At 36.4% G+C, this 17305-nt stretch overlaps 1 protein-coding gene across 4 annotated transcripts in view; it reads right to left on the bottom strand.

Annotated features, from left to right (window-relative positions):
- Positions 1 to 17305, bottom strand: part of NAV3 (neuron navigator 3) — an 837665-nt gene that overhangs the window by 233887 nt on the left and 586473 nt on the right. For all 4 annotated transcript variants that reach the window (XM_079773450.1, XM_079773452.1, XM_079773453.1 and 1 more), the window contains exons 5-6: positions 5509 to 5581; positions 2883 to 3066 (exon numbers count right to left, since the gene is read on the bottom strand). In XM_079773450.1, coding sequence (XP_079629576.1) covers positions 2883 to 3066; positions 5509 to 5581 — 257 coding nt within the window. The remainder of the gene's footprint in view (positions 1 to 2882; positions 3067 to 5508; positions 5582 to 17305) is intronic.

The raw sequence follows: 17305 nt of genomic DNA, 5'->3' as shown, positions 1-17305 counted from the left end.
AATATCCTGAGTAATATAGCAACTAATCCTTTATACTATTTACTTGAAAATAATTTTGGAATGAATGGAAAGACTTCATAAATCATGATTTATGACTCACATCTCAAGCAAATGAAGATAAATGTGTCAGTGGGATTCTTTTTCTGCATGAATTATCTTGGTTCTATTAGATAAACACAATATTCCTTTCCTATGTATATTATCACTAAGGGCTTTTGAGATATGTTGAACTACATTGATTGTTATATGTAAGTCCACATAAATTCTAATTCACAAACAATATCACTACAATAAATTTATAAAAGTGGAAATAATTATTAATGTCTAAAATATAATATTCTCCAAAACACATATACATTTATTAAATTAATTATCAATCCAAACAATAATTAAATCCAATTTAATAGAAGAAAATTATTTAATAGTCTACCTCATTCTTAAAAGACACTGGTAAAAAGAATACTTTTCATAAACTTGCAATGAAAGAAATGACTGTTTCTCCCCAAAGGGTGTAAAATTACCATGCTTATTATATACAGCCCTTTATTTTAAAATATAACAGTTTCATAACAGCAATGCATATCCAACAAGAAAAGAAAAAAAAATTTCTCCCAAACAGTCGTAACCACTGAGAAGTTCTGGGCAATAAATTACACATGGCAGACACAGAAATGGAATGAGGGAAATCAGTGACAAATGATCTTCCACCTCACTTCCAGAGTCAACATGCTTTATATAATGCCACTTCCTAGATTTTTCAGCTACTATTCTTGCTTCTCATCAATCCAAATAGCTTAAATCAAACTAGAAAATGTTATTTCTGGCAGTTTTCAAAATGTAGATCTTTCTCCCAACCATCACCCCAAAACATTAATTTAAAAATTTTCTTTTCTCCCTCTTTATTCTTAAGAAGTTCAAAGAACTTACACTGTAGATGATTTTTTTTTCTTTTTTTAAAATGCATTTTATTGCTTTTTTTACAGAGAGGAAGGGAGAGGGATAGAGAGTTAGAAACATCGATGAGAGAGAAACATCAATCAGCTGCCTCCTGCACACCACCTACTGGGGATGTGCCCACAACCAAGATACATGCCCTTGACTGGAATCAAACCTGGGACCTTTTAGTCCACAGGCCAACGTTCTACCCACTGAGCCAAACCGGTTAGGGCGATAATTTTTTTTTTTTTCACTTTGACTCCTGCATGATTTCACTTGACATCACAAGAGCCAATAAGAATGTAAACACAGGCACACCTGTATTAGTAAGTAACGAGAAATATCCTTTATCACTCCATGGACATTGTAGTACCTCTATATTTTTTCAGTGAAACTATGATTTTTCTTTATTGATATAATAATTAACTAATTAGCAAAATCTGCCAAAGGAAATGGAGTTTACGTGGTTATATATAGAAAAAACATATTGGTTACTATGAAGTGAGAGCTGATTGACAGGTGAAAGAGAAAGCAATTTCTGAACTGTAGAATATTTTCCAATAAGTGGGTGGTGGTTTGTGAATGCATTTTGGAGTTTCCTTGTAACTTTTTGGGTCAATGCTAATTACCAAAAACCAACTCAAGACAAACTGATCATCATTAGGTTTCAAGCTTGGTTTCTCAGATGGAAAAAGTTCAATAATTATACATGTTTGATATGTGTATATATTTTTAAAGACAATGAAAGAGTATTTTCATATTGTACATTCTCCCTCCTAAAAAAGAGTAATCATAAATATTTATGCAATAGTGCTAATTATCTGATACCCTGGTCATTGATCAGGAACAAAGGTGCAGTTTGCATGAAACTTGTTAATTTCATTCTGTGATCATTTTCTGATGTGTCAACATGGCTAGGTTCATCAGTGCCACTTATCCAATCAAACACTAACCTAGCTGTTGCTGTGAAAGTCTTTTGTGGCTGTGGTTAAAGTCCACAGCAATTGGCTTTAAGTAAGGGAGATTCTCTATATAATCTGGGTGGATCTGACTGATCCCTGGAAAGGTCCCAAAAAAGAAGGATTGAGGATTTCCTGAGAAATTCCACCTGTGTAGAGCAGTTTCACTTCATACTGAGAGTTTCAGCCTGTTCTTCCTGCTGGTCGCTTTTAGGATTTCAGACTTGCCTAGCCAGACCCCATGAACATGTAAAATAATGAACATGTAAAATAAACCCTTCACAATCAATCTCTTAATATCTACCTCTTACTGGTTTTGCTTCTCTGGTTGAATCCTGACTAACATAATTCCAAAATGGGGGGGTGGAGATGGGGGGAGGAGGGGAAAGCAGTAATGCAAGAGGAAAGGAAGTTGCCATGATTTGCTAGCACCCAGCCCCAGGCTGTGTCTACATGCACCAATAGACTCCAGTCAGACAAACGTATACATGTGTGCATATAAACACACATACACACTCACTCCCACACACAATCTCACATCAAAAACTGTATGTTTTCAAACACTCAAACTCCTGTTTTTAAGAACTGAAATTTTTGACCGATTCAATGACTCAACCCATCAAACGTATCAACAAAAGATACCTATACAACTGGAGACTAGGATTCAACAGCACATTCTAAATGACACAGGAGTTTGCGGAAGGAAGGGACTGTGCTATATTACTTAACAAGAAAGACACCACACACTTTGATACAAACCATAATCATTTTTAGGAAACAAACACAGATATGTCACCTAAAAAGTGATAAATGTTGCTCATCCCACCAAAGAAAAGTGGTTTTAACTTCTACATTAGTCAAATAAAGTCATCACATTGATAGAACTACATAAATATATATTTTTTTTAAATCACAAACAACAGTTTGTTAAAAACAAGCTGTAGCTACAAATTGATTTTAAACACATGCCCTGCTTCCCTGCCTTACCTGGACTGCATATCTTGCTGGGTTTTGGCCTGGCTGGCTTCTGCCTGAGGAGAGGCGTGAGGGACCCGCTGCTGAAGTTCCACCAAGGACTGGAAATACTGCTGTTGATGGTGCTGCTGCTGCTTGTAGCGAGACAAACTGAAAAACAGCCCTAGAATGGCTTTTAAGTTTCCATTTCTTATTTCTGCATCAAAGGGAAAATATAAAAACAGTATCATACAAAATGAGTGTGGTTTTATTTTTATATTTTTACAAATGAAATTCTAGATGCCATTCCCTTAGACTGTATCTATGAAGAGAGAAATGCAACTTGACTCTCTTGGTCACAGATTCAAACAAATCTGAATTTCTAACACGTGAACATTTCCAAAGACTTGGAATTTCAGGGAGAAAGGGAAGGGGTGGAGAGCACAGAGGACAAAGTTTCCTTGAGCGATGTTCTTTGCTGACGGAACGACACTTTTTCTAGAGTTAGCTTCTTGGAAACGGACGGGCTCTCTGTCTTGTGCCAATCATTTGATTTAGCACTCTCCTTCCCTCACAAATACACACAGCTGTTACCAAAACCGTGGTGGCTATAAACCGGAGAAAGAAAGCCACTTAAATGTCATTGTCCCTGAATTGTAAGTAATGAAGGGTTGGGCGCATCTCATAATAGCAATTGAATTTATAGCAGTCAACATGCCTTCTAAATCACCCATCAAACAACTTATTAAAATACATTATTTATGCTCCAAAAGCTGAGTACATCATAGGTATCAGTTTTTAATGGTCCAATTCTTTTATTTTTAATCCATGGTACATATCAATAAATAATAAAGATCAATGTACTCATGGCTTTAGACAACATAATTGAATAAATGCAAATACAAATCCTAATTCTAACACGAGTCTCCTGTGTAAATTTTCTAATAATGAATAAAAAATTAAATGCACAAAGTAAACTACAATCTGAGACTAGATTTTTCTCTTGTAGTTACAATTTAAAAATTAGGAAAAGAGATGGAAGTAAAGCTTAAAATAAGGTTATCCAACCAGTAGTCATATTTTAAATAAAGTTTGCTATTGGCAATAAAACACATCCCCCTGTGAGATCAGAGTTTTATGTCTCCTTCATAGAGTTTAGGAACATTAATAAACTATTTTGAATTCTTGCTCTCTGATAGTGTATAGTGTCATACAAACCATGCAGTGGAATTATTCATATAAAATGAGGCTATGAGTTTTTCTTCTATTTGTCTCACCTAAACATTCCTCACAGTTGCCATAATACAGAATAGTTGGTTTGATCAATATAAGAAAGTATTTTCTCCTGTAAACCTGAATGATCTTCAAGAGTTTTAAAATTTGTCTTGTTTTATTATTATGCATGTTTAATTACTTTAGATACTTTTGAAAGTCGTTTTGAGCATTCGTGTATTTTAGAAGATAAATTAATATCAATAGGTTTATGTTCATAAAGGATGTTATGTGAGAAGATATATATATATATGATGGTAGCATTATTTAGCTTGCTTTTAACCACTCAGAAAGTAAAATATTATCTTGGAGAATTTTCTCAAATTTTATTCTAAGTAACAGAACCACCAGCGATGTTTGAGCCTAAGTTCTTTGGCCATTAAATATGTAATTTAATATCAGACATAAAATATAAATATAATAAAAATTTAAAACAAATAAAATTTAAATATAGAAGAAAAATTTAGAAAAGTCAATAATTCTATTAAATGCTTGTTATGTTTGAGGAGCCACACAATTCCTCTTTTTCCAATGACGGCAAAATTTTAAAATGTAGAATTGTCTAATGTTTCTAGTACCTGTGGGAATGAAATCCTTTTCAGAGCAAACTGATCATAGTAGAAACATTAACCAATCTAAATGGTCCAAGTGTTTGACAGCAGCTAGCAGAAATTTTTATGTAATGATTAATATTCTCATTAAAATACTTGTTGTAAATGCAGGTCTCAAAGGACTTGCTTTCATAACTTTAGTCATTGCTTTTTGTTAGCAGTTACTTGAAAAATTTTCCTAAGTATGTATGTGGAAGAAACAGACAGATTCAGGAAAAAAAATGACAGAACTAGTTCAGTCTTTTTCAACTATTCTATATTTAGTTTTCATGATGATCTTTTAAACCTTAATGACGTTAAAGCCTTTGGAGTTATTGAATACTGTTAGTGCTAATTTTCTTAGAGCTCATGGTGACTTATTTAAAATTACAAAATAGTTAAAGTACAATTATGAACTTGATCATATTAGAGAAATGTTATTGATAAAACACTGGAACATTAATTACACTATTATTTCCTATATTTAGGTCCATATATTATCCAGCATCATCCATCCACCCATTCCTCTAGTTAAGATTATAAAAATACTATAGACTGATAATATCATAAAGCTGTTTTGTTAATCTGCTCCCCTCCCATATACTTAGTAATGTAAAGAGCAGTTAATTAAAGCATACATTAATAACCACTACATTTATGTTCCTCTTAGTGTAGAAATTGTACTCATTTTCTTTATTGTATTGAGAAGCTATGAACTCTCAATTTACATTTCTTGCATTATGAAAAAATCTTTTACAAACATGGGCATCATTTGCGACAATCAGGCCTTTTCTTACCTTCAGCAGATAGACCTTGGACATTTACTCCTCTGGCTGCCAGAAAACTAAGGCAGACGTCAACATTTTCAATCTGTAACACGAAAAGAAGTGGAAAAGCAACTTAGAGGATTGTTTTTAAATAAATAAGTGAGCTAGAATGAAACCAGAGAGAAAGAATGAATACTTTACATTCATTTCATACTAGAGATCTTTACCAGAATTTCACTAGAATTATTTTGGCTAATTACAGAAGGAAAATAAAGCTTGCACTGTCCAGCTTACAAACAATTCATAAAGGCCTGGTCAAGAAGGGCATTCTTACAGATCAGCAACCCACCTACTTCACATAAAGCCTGATTTTTATGATCCACAAGTGAGATTGCTTCACAAAGGAGTCTCAACTAAGTCATCCATAGAGTTGGAGACTGTGGCTTGTGTGAGTTTTTGAATGTTAGGATGTGGGTATTTGAGATTCAACAAGTGATATTTGGTAAGTACGCCTAAAGATGCATAAAATGGACAAAAGGTTGATACAACCTGAGCAGAATGAAGCATGTTCTCATCCTAAACCACAGGAAATCTTTATTTTAAAAGCTGTATTTGTATTTCTACAGTTGACTAATTCTTGGATTAAATATAGGTATTGCCTTTGCAATTTAAGAGTGATACCATGGCTTTTAAATAGTTTAAATATGATAACCAGCTTGTAACAACAGAATTACAAGCTGGTTATCATATTGAAACTATAGATTTAGATTAATTCACAGGTTGATCTCAATAGTGGCCATTGTGTTCGACAGCAAAGTTAAACATCTAAGTCTTTTTAAAAAGAGTGTAGGGAACTAGAAAATTTTAGTTCTTTATGAATCATCTCCCTGAGTTTTTTGGTATTCCATAAATCTTGAAATTCTAAAGTAAATAGGAGATTTAAAGTAAATATTTGCCCCCCCCCTTTTTTTTAAATTGGATTGTTTGTCTTCCTTTTGTTAAATTGTACGAGTTCCTTATATATTTTGGAAATTAACAACTTATCAGGTGTATCATTGGCAAATATGTTCTCCCATGCAATGGGCTCCCTTTTTCATTTTGCTGATGGTTTCTTTTGTTGTGTAGAAGCTTTTTATTTTGATGGAGTCCCATTTGTTTATTTTCTTCTTAGCTTCCCTGGCCCTAGGAGATGTATCTGTAAACATATTGCTACAAGAGATGTCTAAGATTTTGCTGTCTATAATTTCTTCTAATATTTTTATGGTTTCATGACTTACAGTTAAGTCTTCTATCCATTTTGAGTTTATTCTTGTGTATGATGTAAGTTGGTAGTTCAGTTTCATTTTTTTGCATGTACCTGTCCAATTTTCCCAACACCATTTATTGAAGAGACTGTCTTTACTCCATTGTATGCTCTTGCCTCCTTTGTCAAAAGGACCTAAATAGACACTTCTCCAAAATGGACATACAGAAGGCCAAGAGACATATGTAAAAATTCTCCAAGTCACTAATTATCCAAGAGATACAAATTAAAACAACGATGAGCTATCACCTCACACCTGTTAGAATGGCTATCATCAACAAATCAACAAATGGCATGTGCTGGCCAGGATGTGGAGCAAAGGGAACCCTAGTACAGGGCTGGTGGGAATGCAGACTGATGCAGCCACTATGGACAAAAGTGTGGAGTTTCCTCAAAAAAGTAAAAATGGAACTTCCATTAGACCCAGTGATCCCACTTCTAGGAATATATCTTAAGGAATCTGAAACACCAATCAGAAAGACTATGTGCACCCCTGTGTTCACAGCAGCACAATTTACAATAGCTGAGATCTGAAAACAGCCCAGGTGCCCATCACTAGATGAGTGGATAAAAAAAACCTGTGGTACATTTACACCATGGAATACTATGCAGATGTAAAAAAGAAAAGGGATCTTTTTTGAGACAGCATGGAGGGACCTGGAGAATATGATGATAAGTGAAATAAGCACGTCAAAGGAAGATAAGTATCACATGATCTCATCATATGATCTTGATTTCTCTCTCCTCACTCTCTCTGGCTTGTGGGGATATAGAGATGTTTGTTGAGTTTTCACAGGCATGTTTATTTGTTTGTTCATATGTGTGTGTGTGTGTGTGTGTGTGTGTGTGTGTGTGTGTGTATTCCTTACCCGAGGATATAGTTTTTTTAATTAATTAGAGAGAGAGAGAAAGGGGGGAAAGAGAGAGAGAAAAAAACATTGATGTGAGAGAGAAACATGGATGAGTTGCCTGCCATATGTGCCCTGACCAATCTTTACTTTCTGCAATTATATTTACAGAGCTGAATTTAGCCTGCAATTGAAAAACTCTGTTGCCTCTTGGGTTCTCTAAAATTACTGCAATATAGAAAGTTAAGTGACTGTAAACCTGTAAGCAGGCCTAACACTTCACAGACTGAGTTCCCTCTATAGACACAATGAATTCTGGTTAGGGCACGTCTCAAGTGCTAGGTACTGCTGTTGGGAGTTATACTTAGAGACTGTCTAGAAGACTATGAACCGTTCTTAACTTTCTCCTATTTTTCATGATAAACTTGTACTGTTAGTGTCATTATATAAATCAATTAAATAAATGCGATGTCAACTAAAAATAAAATAGATAAGATGGCTCAGGTTGAGCAAACACCTACCCTATCATAGAATTTAAATAGTTATATAGATTTTAGCCCACAATTTCAATCACATATAAAGTTGTCTGGTGAATTAAAATGATATATAATTTTGTATTAATTAAAATTGATTAAGATGTTGATTTTCACTCACTTAATTATCAGTTCACTCCTCTCTTCCTTTCTCAAAGAATTCGGCCGGTGGACACTAGAGATCTTTTCTATTCACCTGGTACCTGCTATGCAGTATGTTCAGCTTTTTATTCATTCCCACATGAGCAGACCCACTACACTTCTTGCAGATAAACAGAGAAAATTAAAATATAGAGGACTTATTATTCCTTCTTTTAGAGTAAGTTTGTGGCTGTACAAAGCCTGGCTCATTTTGCAAAGAAAGAGAGAACTTCCTCTCCAGTTAATCCCACTATTTCAAGGATTTTATTCCAAAGGGATAATGAGACAAGCACTTCAATGTTCACAAAAGCACTCCAAGGTTCACCAAAGAAATTTTACTTATGAGATTGCTAATAATAACAAATTAGAAACAACCTAAATACCCACAAAACAACCTAAATATTACAATTTAAATAAAGTATGGTGGAGAGCAATTCAGATGGTGGATTAGAAAAAACTTGCACTCACCTCTCACCACCACATCAAAATTATAAGTAGGTTATAAAACAGGCCACCTCGGCAACCATCTGAAGACTAACTGAACAGAAATCTTATAACTAAGAATTTGCAGAAGAAGAGGAGTGGAGGGTCTCAACCCCATGCAGGGCTCAACAGCCCAGAGCACCAGTGCCAGGAAGAAGAGCCCCCATAGCATCGGGCAGTGAAAACCGGTGGGGATTCCATCCGCCTGGGCGAGATGGGAGCCTGCTGGAAACCCAGGGGTCCTCTTCAAAGGGAAGTACACAAAATCTCCCTTGCAGGCACTCACCCTGGTTCTGGCGAGGGGATGGCAGCTCAGAGGATGCTGGAGTCACACAGGGAGAGAATGAGTTGTGTGGCTTCGGGGAGAAGGCTGGAAAACAGCTGCCAATGTCCCTGCGCTGAGTCTCTCTCACAGCCCACAGAGGCCATCTTTGCTGGCCCCAGCATTCCCCTCATGGCATTTGCCTTGGGAGCTACACTAACCCCACCCTGACAACTCCCTGAGGCCCTACCCTGCCAAGCTCCTAGCCTGCATTGCATTTCTTTCCTGAAAACCTCTAGAAGAATTCCAGGCAAGCTCAGGTTGGGGGAGGGGTATGTGCCAGAGACACAGAAAGAAACTGAATTGTGTGGCTTTAGGGTAAAGCCCATTTTCCCCATGACTCCAACCAGTGCCACCATTCCTGTGCTGGGACTGCTCCCCAGGCATTAGCCTAGAGCACTGCACTAGCTCTACCCTGATGACTCTCTGAGACCACGCCCCAACATAAAGGTCTGAAGGCCACAGATGGGTGGTGGCTGGCCTCAGTGTACCCTGAGACTTTGGCTGAGTGGCCTCAGACCCAGACCTGGAGCCGAGTTTGAATCAGTATTGTGGACGAAAGGAGCCACATGCTAACCTGACAAGCTCAGGGGAGGCCTGTGTGGCAGTCTTGAAAACTCAGAGACCTAAAATAACCACAAAAGATGGTCTGAAAATTAAATATTTAACTACAAACAGGTTATAGTGGGCAGTCATTCCTAGGCTGATATTTTCCCTGACAACGATCAACTTAGATCTTTCCTGAGCCCATTTGCCTTTTTGCCTCTAAGATAACATATCTGTGAGATGTCTGGGTAACTTGTAATTTCCATTTTTTTTCTGGAGCCCCTGGGGCATAACCAAATGTGGTGGGCGCCAGGACAGATGCCTCAAATTCCTTCATTATCATGTTAATTGTTCCTGTGCCCACCTAAGTATGTGTCCATCATTTTACTTTTTATCCAATCACAGGGGTTTCCCACCGCTTTGCTTTCTCCCACCTCCTTAATCTATCACCAATGAATTTCATGTAACCAACCTATGTCCCTCCTTTGATTGCAATGTATAAATAGAAATGTAACCTGCCATTCTTTGGAGCATTATCTCAACTCGTTGAGGTTTTGCTTCCAGGCATATGTGGACAGTTTGGCTCAAATAAACTCACTAAAATTCTTCACAGGGTTCAATGGGTTTTTTTTTTTTTTGTTAACAGTATTAACCTGGTGAACACCACTTGCCCCGACCTGGCCCTTCCCTGAGAACCCGCCTCATGAACTCTTGTACTGCCCAGGCTCTTTCAGTGGCTGAGCCTAAAAGACTGCCAGCAGGCAATGGTGGGTCTTGGGGTGCCTTGGGCCTTTTGATGACCTGATCCAGGCCTGGAACTGTTGGTGGATGGCCTCCATATGCAGCTTGTCCCCTCACACATGCACTCAGACACACACAGATTAACAGGGATAGAAAAAGATTTTTCATGCAAATGGGGAAGGGGGGAGCTGGGGTAACAATACTCACAGCAGACAAAATAGACTTTAAAACCAAGGCTATAGAAAAAGACAAAGAAGGAAATTACATAATGATAAAGGGAGCGATCACACAAGAGGATGTAACCCTTGTAAATCTTTATGCATCCAGCACAGGAGCACTTAAATATATAAAACAAATTTTGATGGACATAAAGGGAGAGACTGACAGTAATCCAGTCATAGCAGGGGACTTTAGCACCTTAATGACATCAATGGATAGATCTTCCAGTTAGAAAATCCACAAGAGGACAGTGGCCTTAAATGACACATTGGACCCGATGGATTCAATTGATATTTTTAGAGCATTTCATCCCAAAGCAGCAGAATATACATTTTTTTTTCAAGTGCACATGGAACATTTTCCAGAACAGACCACATGTTAGGCCATAAAAACAAGTTTCAATAAATTTAAGAAGATTGAAAACATATCAAGCATCTTCTCCAATTACAATGGTATGAAACTATAAATCAATTACAAGAAAAAAAATCTAAAAAACACAAAAACATGGAGGCTAAATAACATGTTACTAAAACAATGAATAGGTTAACAATGAGGTCAAGGAAGAAATCAAAAGATACATTGAGACAAATAAAATTTCATAACCCCAAGTCCATGGGTCAGGCTTAAGAGGGAAATTCATAGCAATATAGGCTTACCTCAAGAAACAAGAAAAATGGCAAATAAACAATGTAAACTTATACTTAAATAAACTAGGAAAAGATCAACAAAGCCCAAAACGAGTAGAAGGAAAGACATAATAAAGATTAGAACAGACACAAATGAAATGGAGTCTAAAAGGCAACACAAAAGATGAATGAAACAAATAGATGGTTCTTTGAAAAGATAAACAAGATTGATAAACCTTTAATCAGACACATCAAGAAAAAAAAAGAACCAAATAAGTAATATCATAAATGGAAGAGAAGTAACAACTGACAGAAATACAAAGGATTATAAGAAACTACTATGAACAACTATATGCCAACAAATTGGACAGTCTGGAAGAAATGGATAAATTGTTAGAAATCTACAATTTTCCAAGACTGAATCAGGACGCACCAAAAAATCTGAATAGAGACCAATTACAACCAATGAAATCAAAGCAGTAATAATAATAATAAATTCCCCAAAAACAGAAGTCCTGGACCAAATGGCTTCACAGATGAATTTTGCCAAACATTCAAAGAAGAATTAACACCTATCCTTCTCAAACTTTTCCAAAAAATTCAAGAGGAGGGAAGATTCCCAAGATCAATTTATGAGACTAGTGTTATCCTAATTCCAAAACCAGCTAAAGACACTGCAAAGAAAGAAAAGTATAGGCCAATATCCCTGATGAACAGAGATGCAAAAATCCTCAACAAAATATGAACGAACCAAATGCAGCAATACATTAAAATGTTCATACACCAGGATCAAGTAGAATTTTTTCCTGGGATGCAAGTCTGATTCAGTACCCAAAAATCAATTAACATGATCCACCACATAAACAAAATGAAGGATAAAAATAATCTAATCATGTAAATAGATACAGAAAAGCATTTGACAAAATCTACCACCAATTTATGATAAGAACTCTCAGCAAAGTGGGAATAGAGGGATCATACCTCAACATAATAAAGGCCATACATGACAAACCCACAACTAAAATCATACTCGAGGTAAAAACTAAAAGTGTTTCTTTTAAGATCAGGAATAAGACAGGAATGTCTGCTTATTTAACATAGTACTGGAAGTTCCAGCCACAAATATAAAAGGCATCCAAATTGGGAAGGAAGAAGTATACTGTCATTATTTGCAGATCACATGCTACTATGTATAGAGAACCAAATTCCACCAAAAAACTACTAGAGCTGATTAAAAAAGCTCAGAATGTTGCAATATATGAATTAAATATTCAAAACTTTGTTGTATTTTATACACCAATAATGAACTGTCTAAAAAAGAAACTAAGAAAACAATCTCATTTACAATAGCATAAAAAGTACCTAGGAATACATTTAACAAAGGAGGTAAGAGACCTGTACTTGGAACACTATAAGATACTGACAAAAGTAACTAAAGAAGATGTAAATAAATGAAAGCATATACCATGCTCATGGATAAAAAAAAAAATAACACCATTGTCCATACTACCTACAGATTAAACTCAATTCCTATAAAAAATATCAAATGTGTTTTTCATAGAAATAGAACAAACTATCCAAAAATTTATGTAAAACCACAGAACATCTCAAATAGCCACAGCAATCTTGAGAAAGAAGAACAAAATTGGAGGTATCATGCTACCTAATATCAAACTATACTACAAGTCTATAGTCAACACAGCATATTACTGGAGTAAAAAAAGAAACACAGATCAATGAATAGAATAGAGAGCCCAGAAATAAACCCATTCCTATGTGGTTGATTAATATATGAATAAGAAGATACAATGGGGTAAAGAGTCTATTCAATAAATGGTGTTTGAAAAATGGGACAGAAGCATGCAAAAAAAAAAAAAAAAGAAAGAAAGAAACAACTACCTTCTTACACCATATATAAGAATAAACTCAAAATGTATTAATTATTAATGTAAAACTCTAAAACTTTAACACTCTTAGGAGAAAATATGGGAGTAAAATCTCTGAAGTTTCTCTTAGCAATAGTTTTTCTAATATATTGCCTTGGACAAGGGAAGTAAAAGAAAAACAAATGAGACTACATCAAATTAAAAGTTTTTGCACAGCAAAGGTAACCATCAAGAAAATGAAAGACTTAGCCAATGATACATCTGATAAGAGGTTAATAGCCAAAATTTATAATGAACCCACACAACTCAATACCATAAAAACAAATAATCCAATTAAAAAATGGGCAGAGGACCCCAATAGACACTTCTCCCAAAAAAGGGCATTCAGGTAGTCAATAGACATATGAAACAATGCTTAATGTCACTAATCATGAAAGAAATGAAAATTAAAACCACAATGAGATATCACTTCGCACCTGTCAGAATGACTATCATCAATAAATCAACAAACAACCAGAGTTGGTAAGGATGTAGAGAAAAGGTAACCCTTGTGCACTGTTGTTAGGAATCTAGTTAGGTGCAGCCACTATGGAAAGCAGTATGGTGTTACCTCAAAAATTAAAAATGGAACTGCCTTATGACCCAGCGATTCCACTTCTGGATATATATCAGAAAAAAAATCAAAACACGAATTTGAAAGAAAATATGCACCCCTCTGTGCACTTCAGCATTATTTAAAATAGCTAAGATATAATAGCAACCCAAGTGTTCATCAATAGATGAGTGGATAAAAAAGTGGCTGTACATATATACAATGGAATATTACCCAGCCATAAAAAGAATGAAATATTATATTTTCGGTAGCATGAATAAACCTAGAGGGTATTATGCTAAGTAAAGTAAGTCAGACAGAGAAAGAAAATACCATATGATCTCACTTATATGTAAAATCTAAAGAACAATATAAACAAATAAAATAGAAACAGACTCATAGGTAGAGAACAGGCTGATGGTTGCCAGAGAGTAAGAGAGTTGAGGGCCTGGATGAAAAAGGTGAAGGGATTAAGAAATACAAATTGGTAGTTACAAAATAGACATAGGGATGTACATACAGCACAGCATAGGGAAATAGGGAATCCTATATAATAAAACCCTAATATGCAAATCAACCGAATGGCAGAATGACCAGCAGAATGACCAGTCGCTATGACGTGCACTGACCACCAGGGGGCAGACACTCAATGCAGGAGCTGCCATGACAAGCACTGGCCATTTACAGGGAAACGGCAGCAAGGACCTGGCGCCAACAAAGCAGCACTAGGCTTCCCATAAGTGGGACACAGGCCCCGCCACCACCCCAGAGCAGCACTTCACCAAATCACAGACGACGCTGCCAACCCCATGGCGCAAAATGTGGTCCACAGCCCAGCCCAGCCTGGAAACAGTGGCTGTGGGTGCCGAGTAATGATGTCACATAGCAACGCCTGGCTTCCTCTCCCTAGTGCCTAGCCACCTTGGAGTTTCTTCAGCCCAGGAACATGACTTGCTTTATAGGCAGGTGGAAACATTTACACTTTAACCAAATGTTTGTGAAGTGTTTTCCTTTGCCTCATCTCATTTGATTCTCACAGAAGTCCTGGAGTAGGTAGATAGGAGACTCAGTGGAATCCTATTTTCTTTTCATTAGCCAGGAAATGGAGATTTAGAAAGCTAGAAACTTGACCTGACTGAAAATAAGTAAGAAATGGTGGATCTTGAAAACAACTTCAGGTTTTCTCACTGCACAGAATATAGCCAAACACTGCTGCAGTTAAATATTTTACCCTTTGTTCTCCCTGCGTGATCTACAATAATAATCTGCTTCGTGTTAATATTTACTGCTGTGTTGCTGACAATTACCTGAAAGAGAAGTTGGGGTGCTTCACTGGGCTGGAAAAGTTTAGCTAAATCAGAAAGCAGGTCTAATTAAGCAAGTTTATTCTATATCTATAAAAGGCTAAGTTGACTCGTGCATACATGACACATATAAAGCTCTCACTGGTGCCAATTGCACGCATGTGTTTTGATCTGTCATTGTTGATCGTGAATTTGTTTGACACTTCTATTATAGAGAGGGGTGAATAGCGCTATTAAAATATTTCTTCTAATTAATTTCCTTTCAGTGTGCATGAATTCATTCACTGGGCCACTAGTACAAAATAATATCACATGTAAATGTGAATAAAAAACAAAAATTAAAAAAAAAAGCATAAATAAATAAATAAATCATAGTATAACTAGGAAAAACACAATTATTAGTTCATTAAAACATTGCCAGGCCCTTAAAATATATATAATTTTATAGGAGAGAGAGAATTCCAATGTAATGCAAAAATATTATGGTCAGAGAAACACAGACAACTGGAAAGAAGCAAGAAGCAGGCAGAAGGCTTTATTCCTGGTTAGAGATCAAGGGGCAAGAAATGGAGAAAGTTATTATTATCTGAGATTTAACACACTTATAAAGACATTTTCTTCTGAAATTTCCATTACTGTAGCATTTTAAAATGAGAAGCGTGTTATTAGAAAATTAAATTAGCATGCTATTTTACACAGACAGAATATGTCAAAACCAGAGCCTATCTCATGAACCCCCAGATTTTTCTGCTTAAAAGGAAGCCTGAGCTAGTCCCTGAAAGGTTAGGACGATTTCAGCAAATAAGAGGATGTGGTATGAAGTGGACTGGAGAAAGGACCACAATGAGAACTGGTCATGGCTGAGAAACCATGGAAGCAATTCAGAGTAGCCGGGGATATTGAAAGTTGAAACTCATTTAAATCTTTCTCCACAACTTCGTTGTTTACTGCTGTGGAAATAAACCACTCCAAAAGTTGGTGGCCTTCAATCAGTTTGAAGAACCTATGTAAGAGAGAGCAGGAGGAAGAAACTCTAGAAGCAAGAATCTTGAAATCTGGAGAACAGTAGTGGCAGGAGAAAAGGCCATAGAGATAAACGGGGCTAGACAAAGAGCATCCTCCATGCCCTGCTGAGGGTCTGCACCTGACCTTAAAGCACTGGGAGCTAACAGTGTGTTTCAAGCAAAAGAAAGAAATGATCGATGTTGCATTGAAAACATACCTTTTATATGACACATGCTACATACATAGATTTATTGATAGATAGTAAATGTTTCAGAAATCAATTTCTATCATACTATATATAATAATAAAAGCATAATATGCTAATTAGACCTACGGCCAAACAGTGGAACGACCGTCCGGATGACCTTCCAGACGAAGCCGTGGCTGCAAGGGCCAAGGAAACCACAGCGGCTGCAAGGACTGAGGCAGCCGGGGCTGTGAGGGCCGAGCCCCTTGCACGAATTTCCTGCATCAGGCCTCTAGTCTACAATAAACTCTGATCTTTAAAAAATGCTTACTTTTAGTGTATTTCATTTAAAAATAACATTTATAACATATTGACTTCATAACACACTAGGTGAACAGCTGCAGTTGGAAAACCCTACAAATATGTCAGGAATGGAAGCAGGAAAATGGTTTTGAAGCTACTTCTTCCTCCCCCACTCAACAACCTACCACAGGAAGGAAATTCATAGAGTTTTAAGCATTTTTGTTAATTACTCTAAATACAAAAACACTCATTCATTTTCATCATAAACTCTGATAAATTAGATATTATTTTTCCTATTCAATAGAGGCTTACAGAGATGACATACTTTTTTATAAGTTTGCACAATTAATAAATAGCAGGGTCAGAAATAAAACTCAACCGTCAGTCTCTGCCACATGATGCTTCCTTCCACTGTAATTTAGACATTCTGACTGAGCTATTACCAGCCTCTGACGCAAGCTCTCTACATGACTGACAGGCAGCTAGGACATAGTGCCTGGCACAAAATAGGTGCTCAATAAATATCTGTTTGAAGGTAAGGATGAAATTGTGTTGTGTGAAGGTAGACAGAGGTAGTATGCAAAATGCACTTGTTTCATACGTATCCTAAGTTTACAAGGTGTGAATATTTCCAAATTATTGCTCAAATATCCAATGCATTTTTATATCCTGATGGATTGATAGATAGAATGATTGACAGGGTCCCAAGCCAACGAATGTCTGAAATATGCAAATTAGGCCAGGGCGCCATAACGGGTCATGACCGGACAGGAGGAGGTTGTGCACCC

The sequence above is a fragment of the Cnephaeus nilssonii genome (genome assembly GCF_951640355.1).
Source record: "Cnephaeus nilssonii genome assembly, chromosome: 6".
NCBI classification, from domain to species: Eukaryota; Metazoa; Chordata; class Mammalia; order Chiroptera; family Vespertilionidae; genus Cnephaeus; species Cnephaeus nilssonii.
The sequence above is the reverse complement of the archived record's forward strand: the minus strand, read 5'-3'. Positions and strand labels throughout refer to the sequence as shown.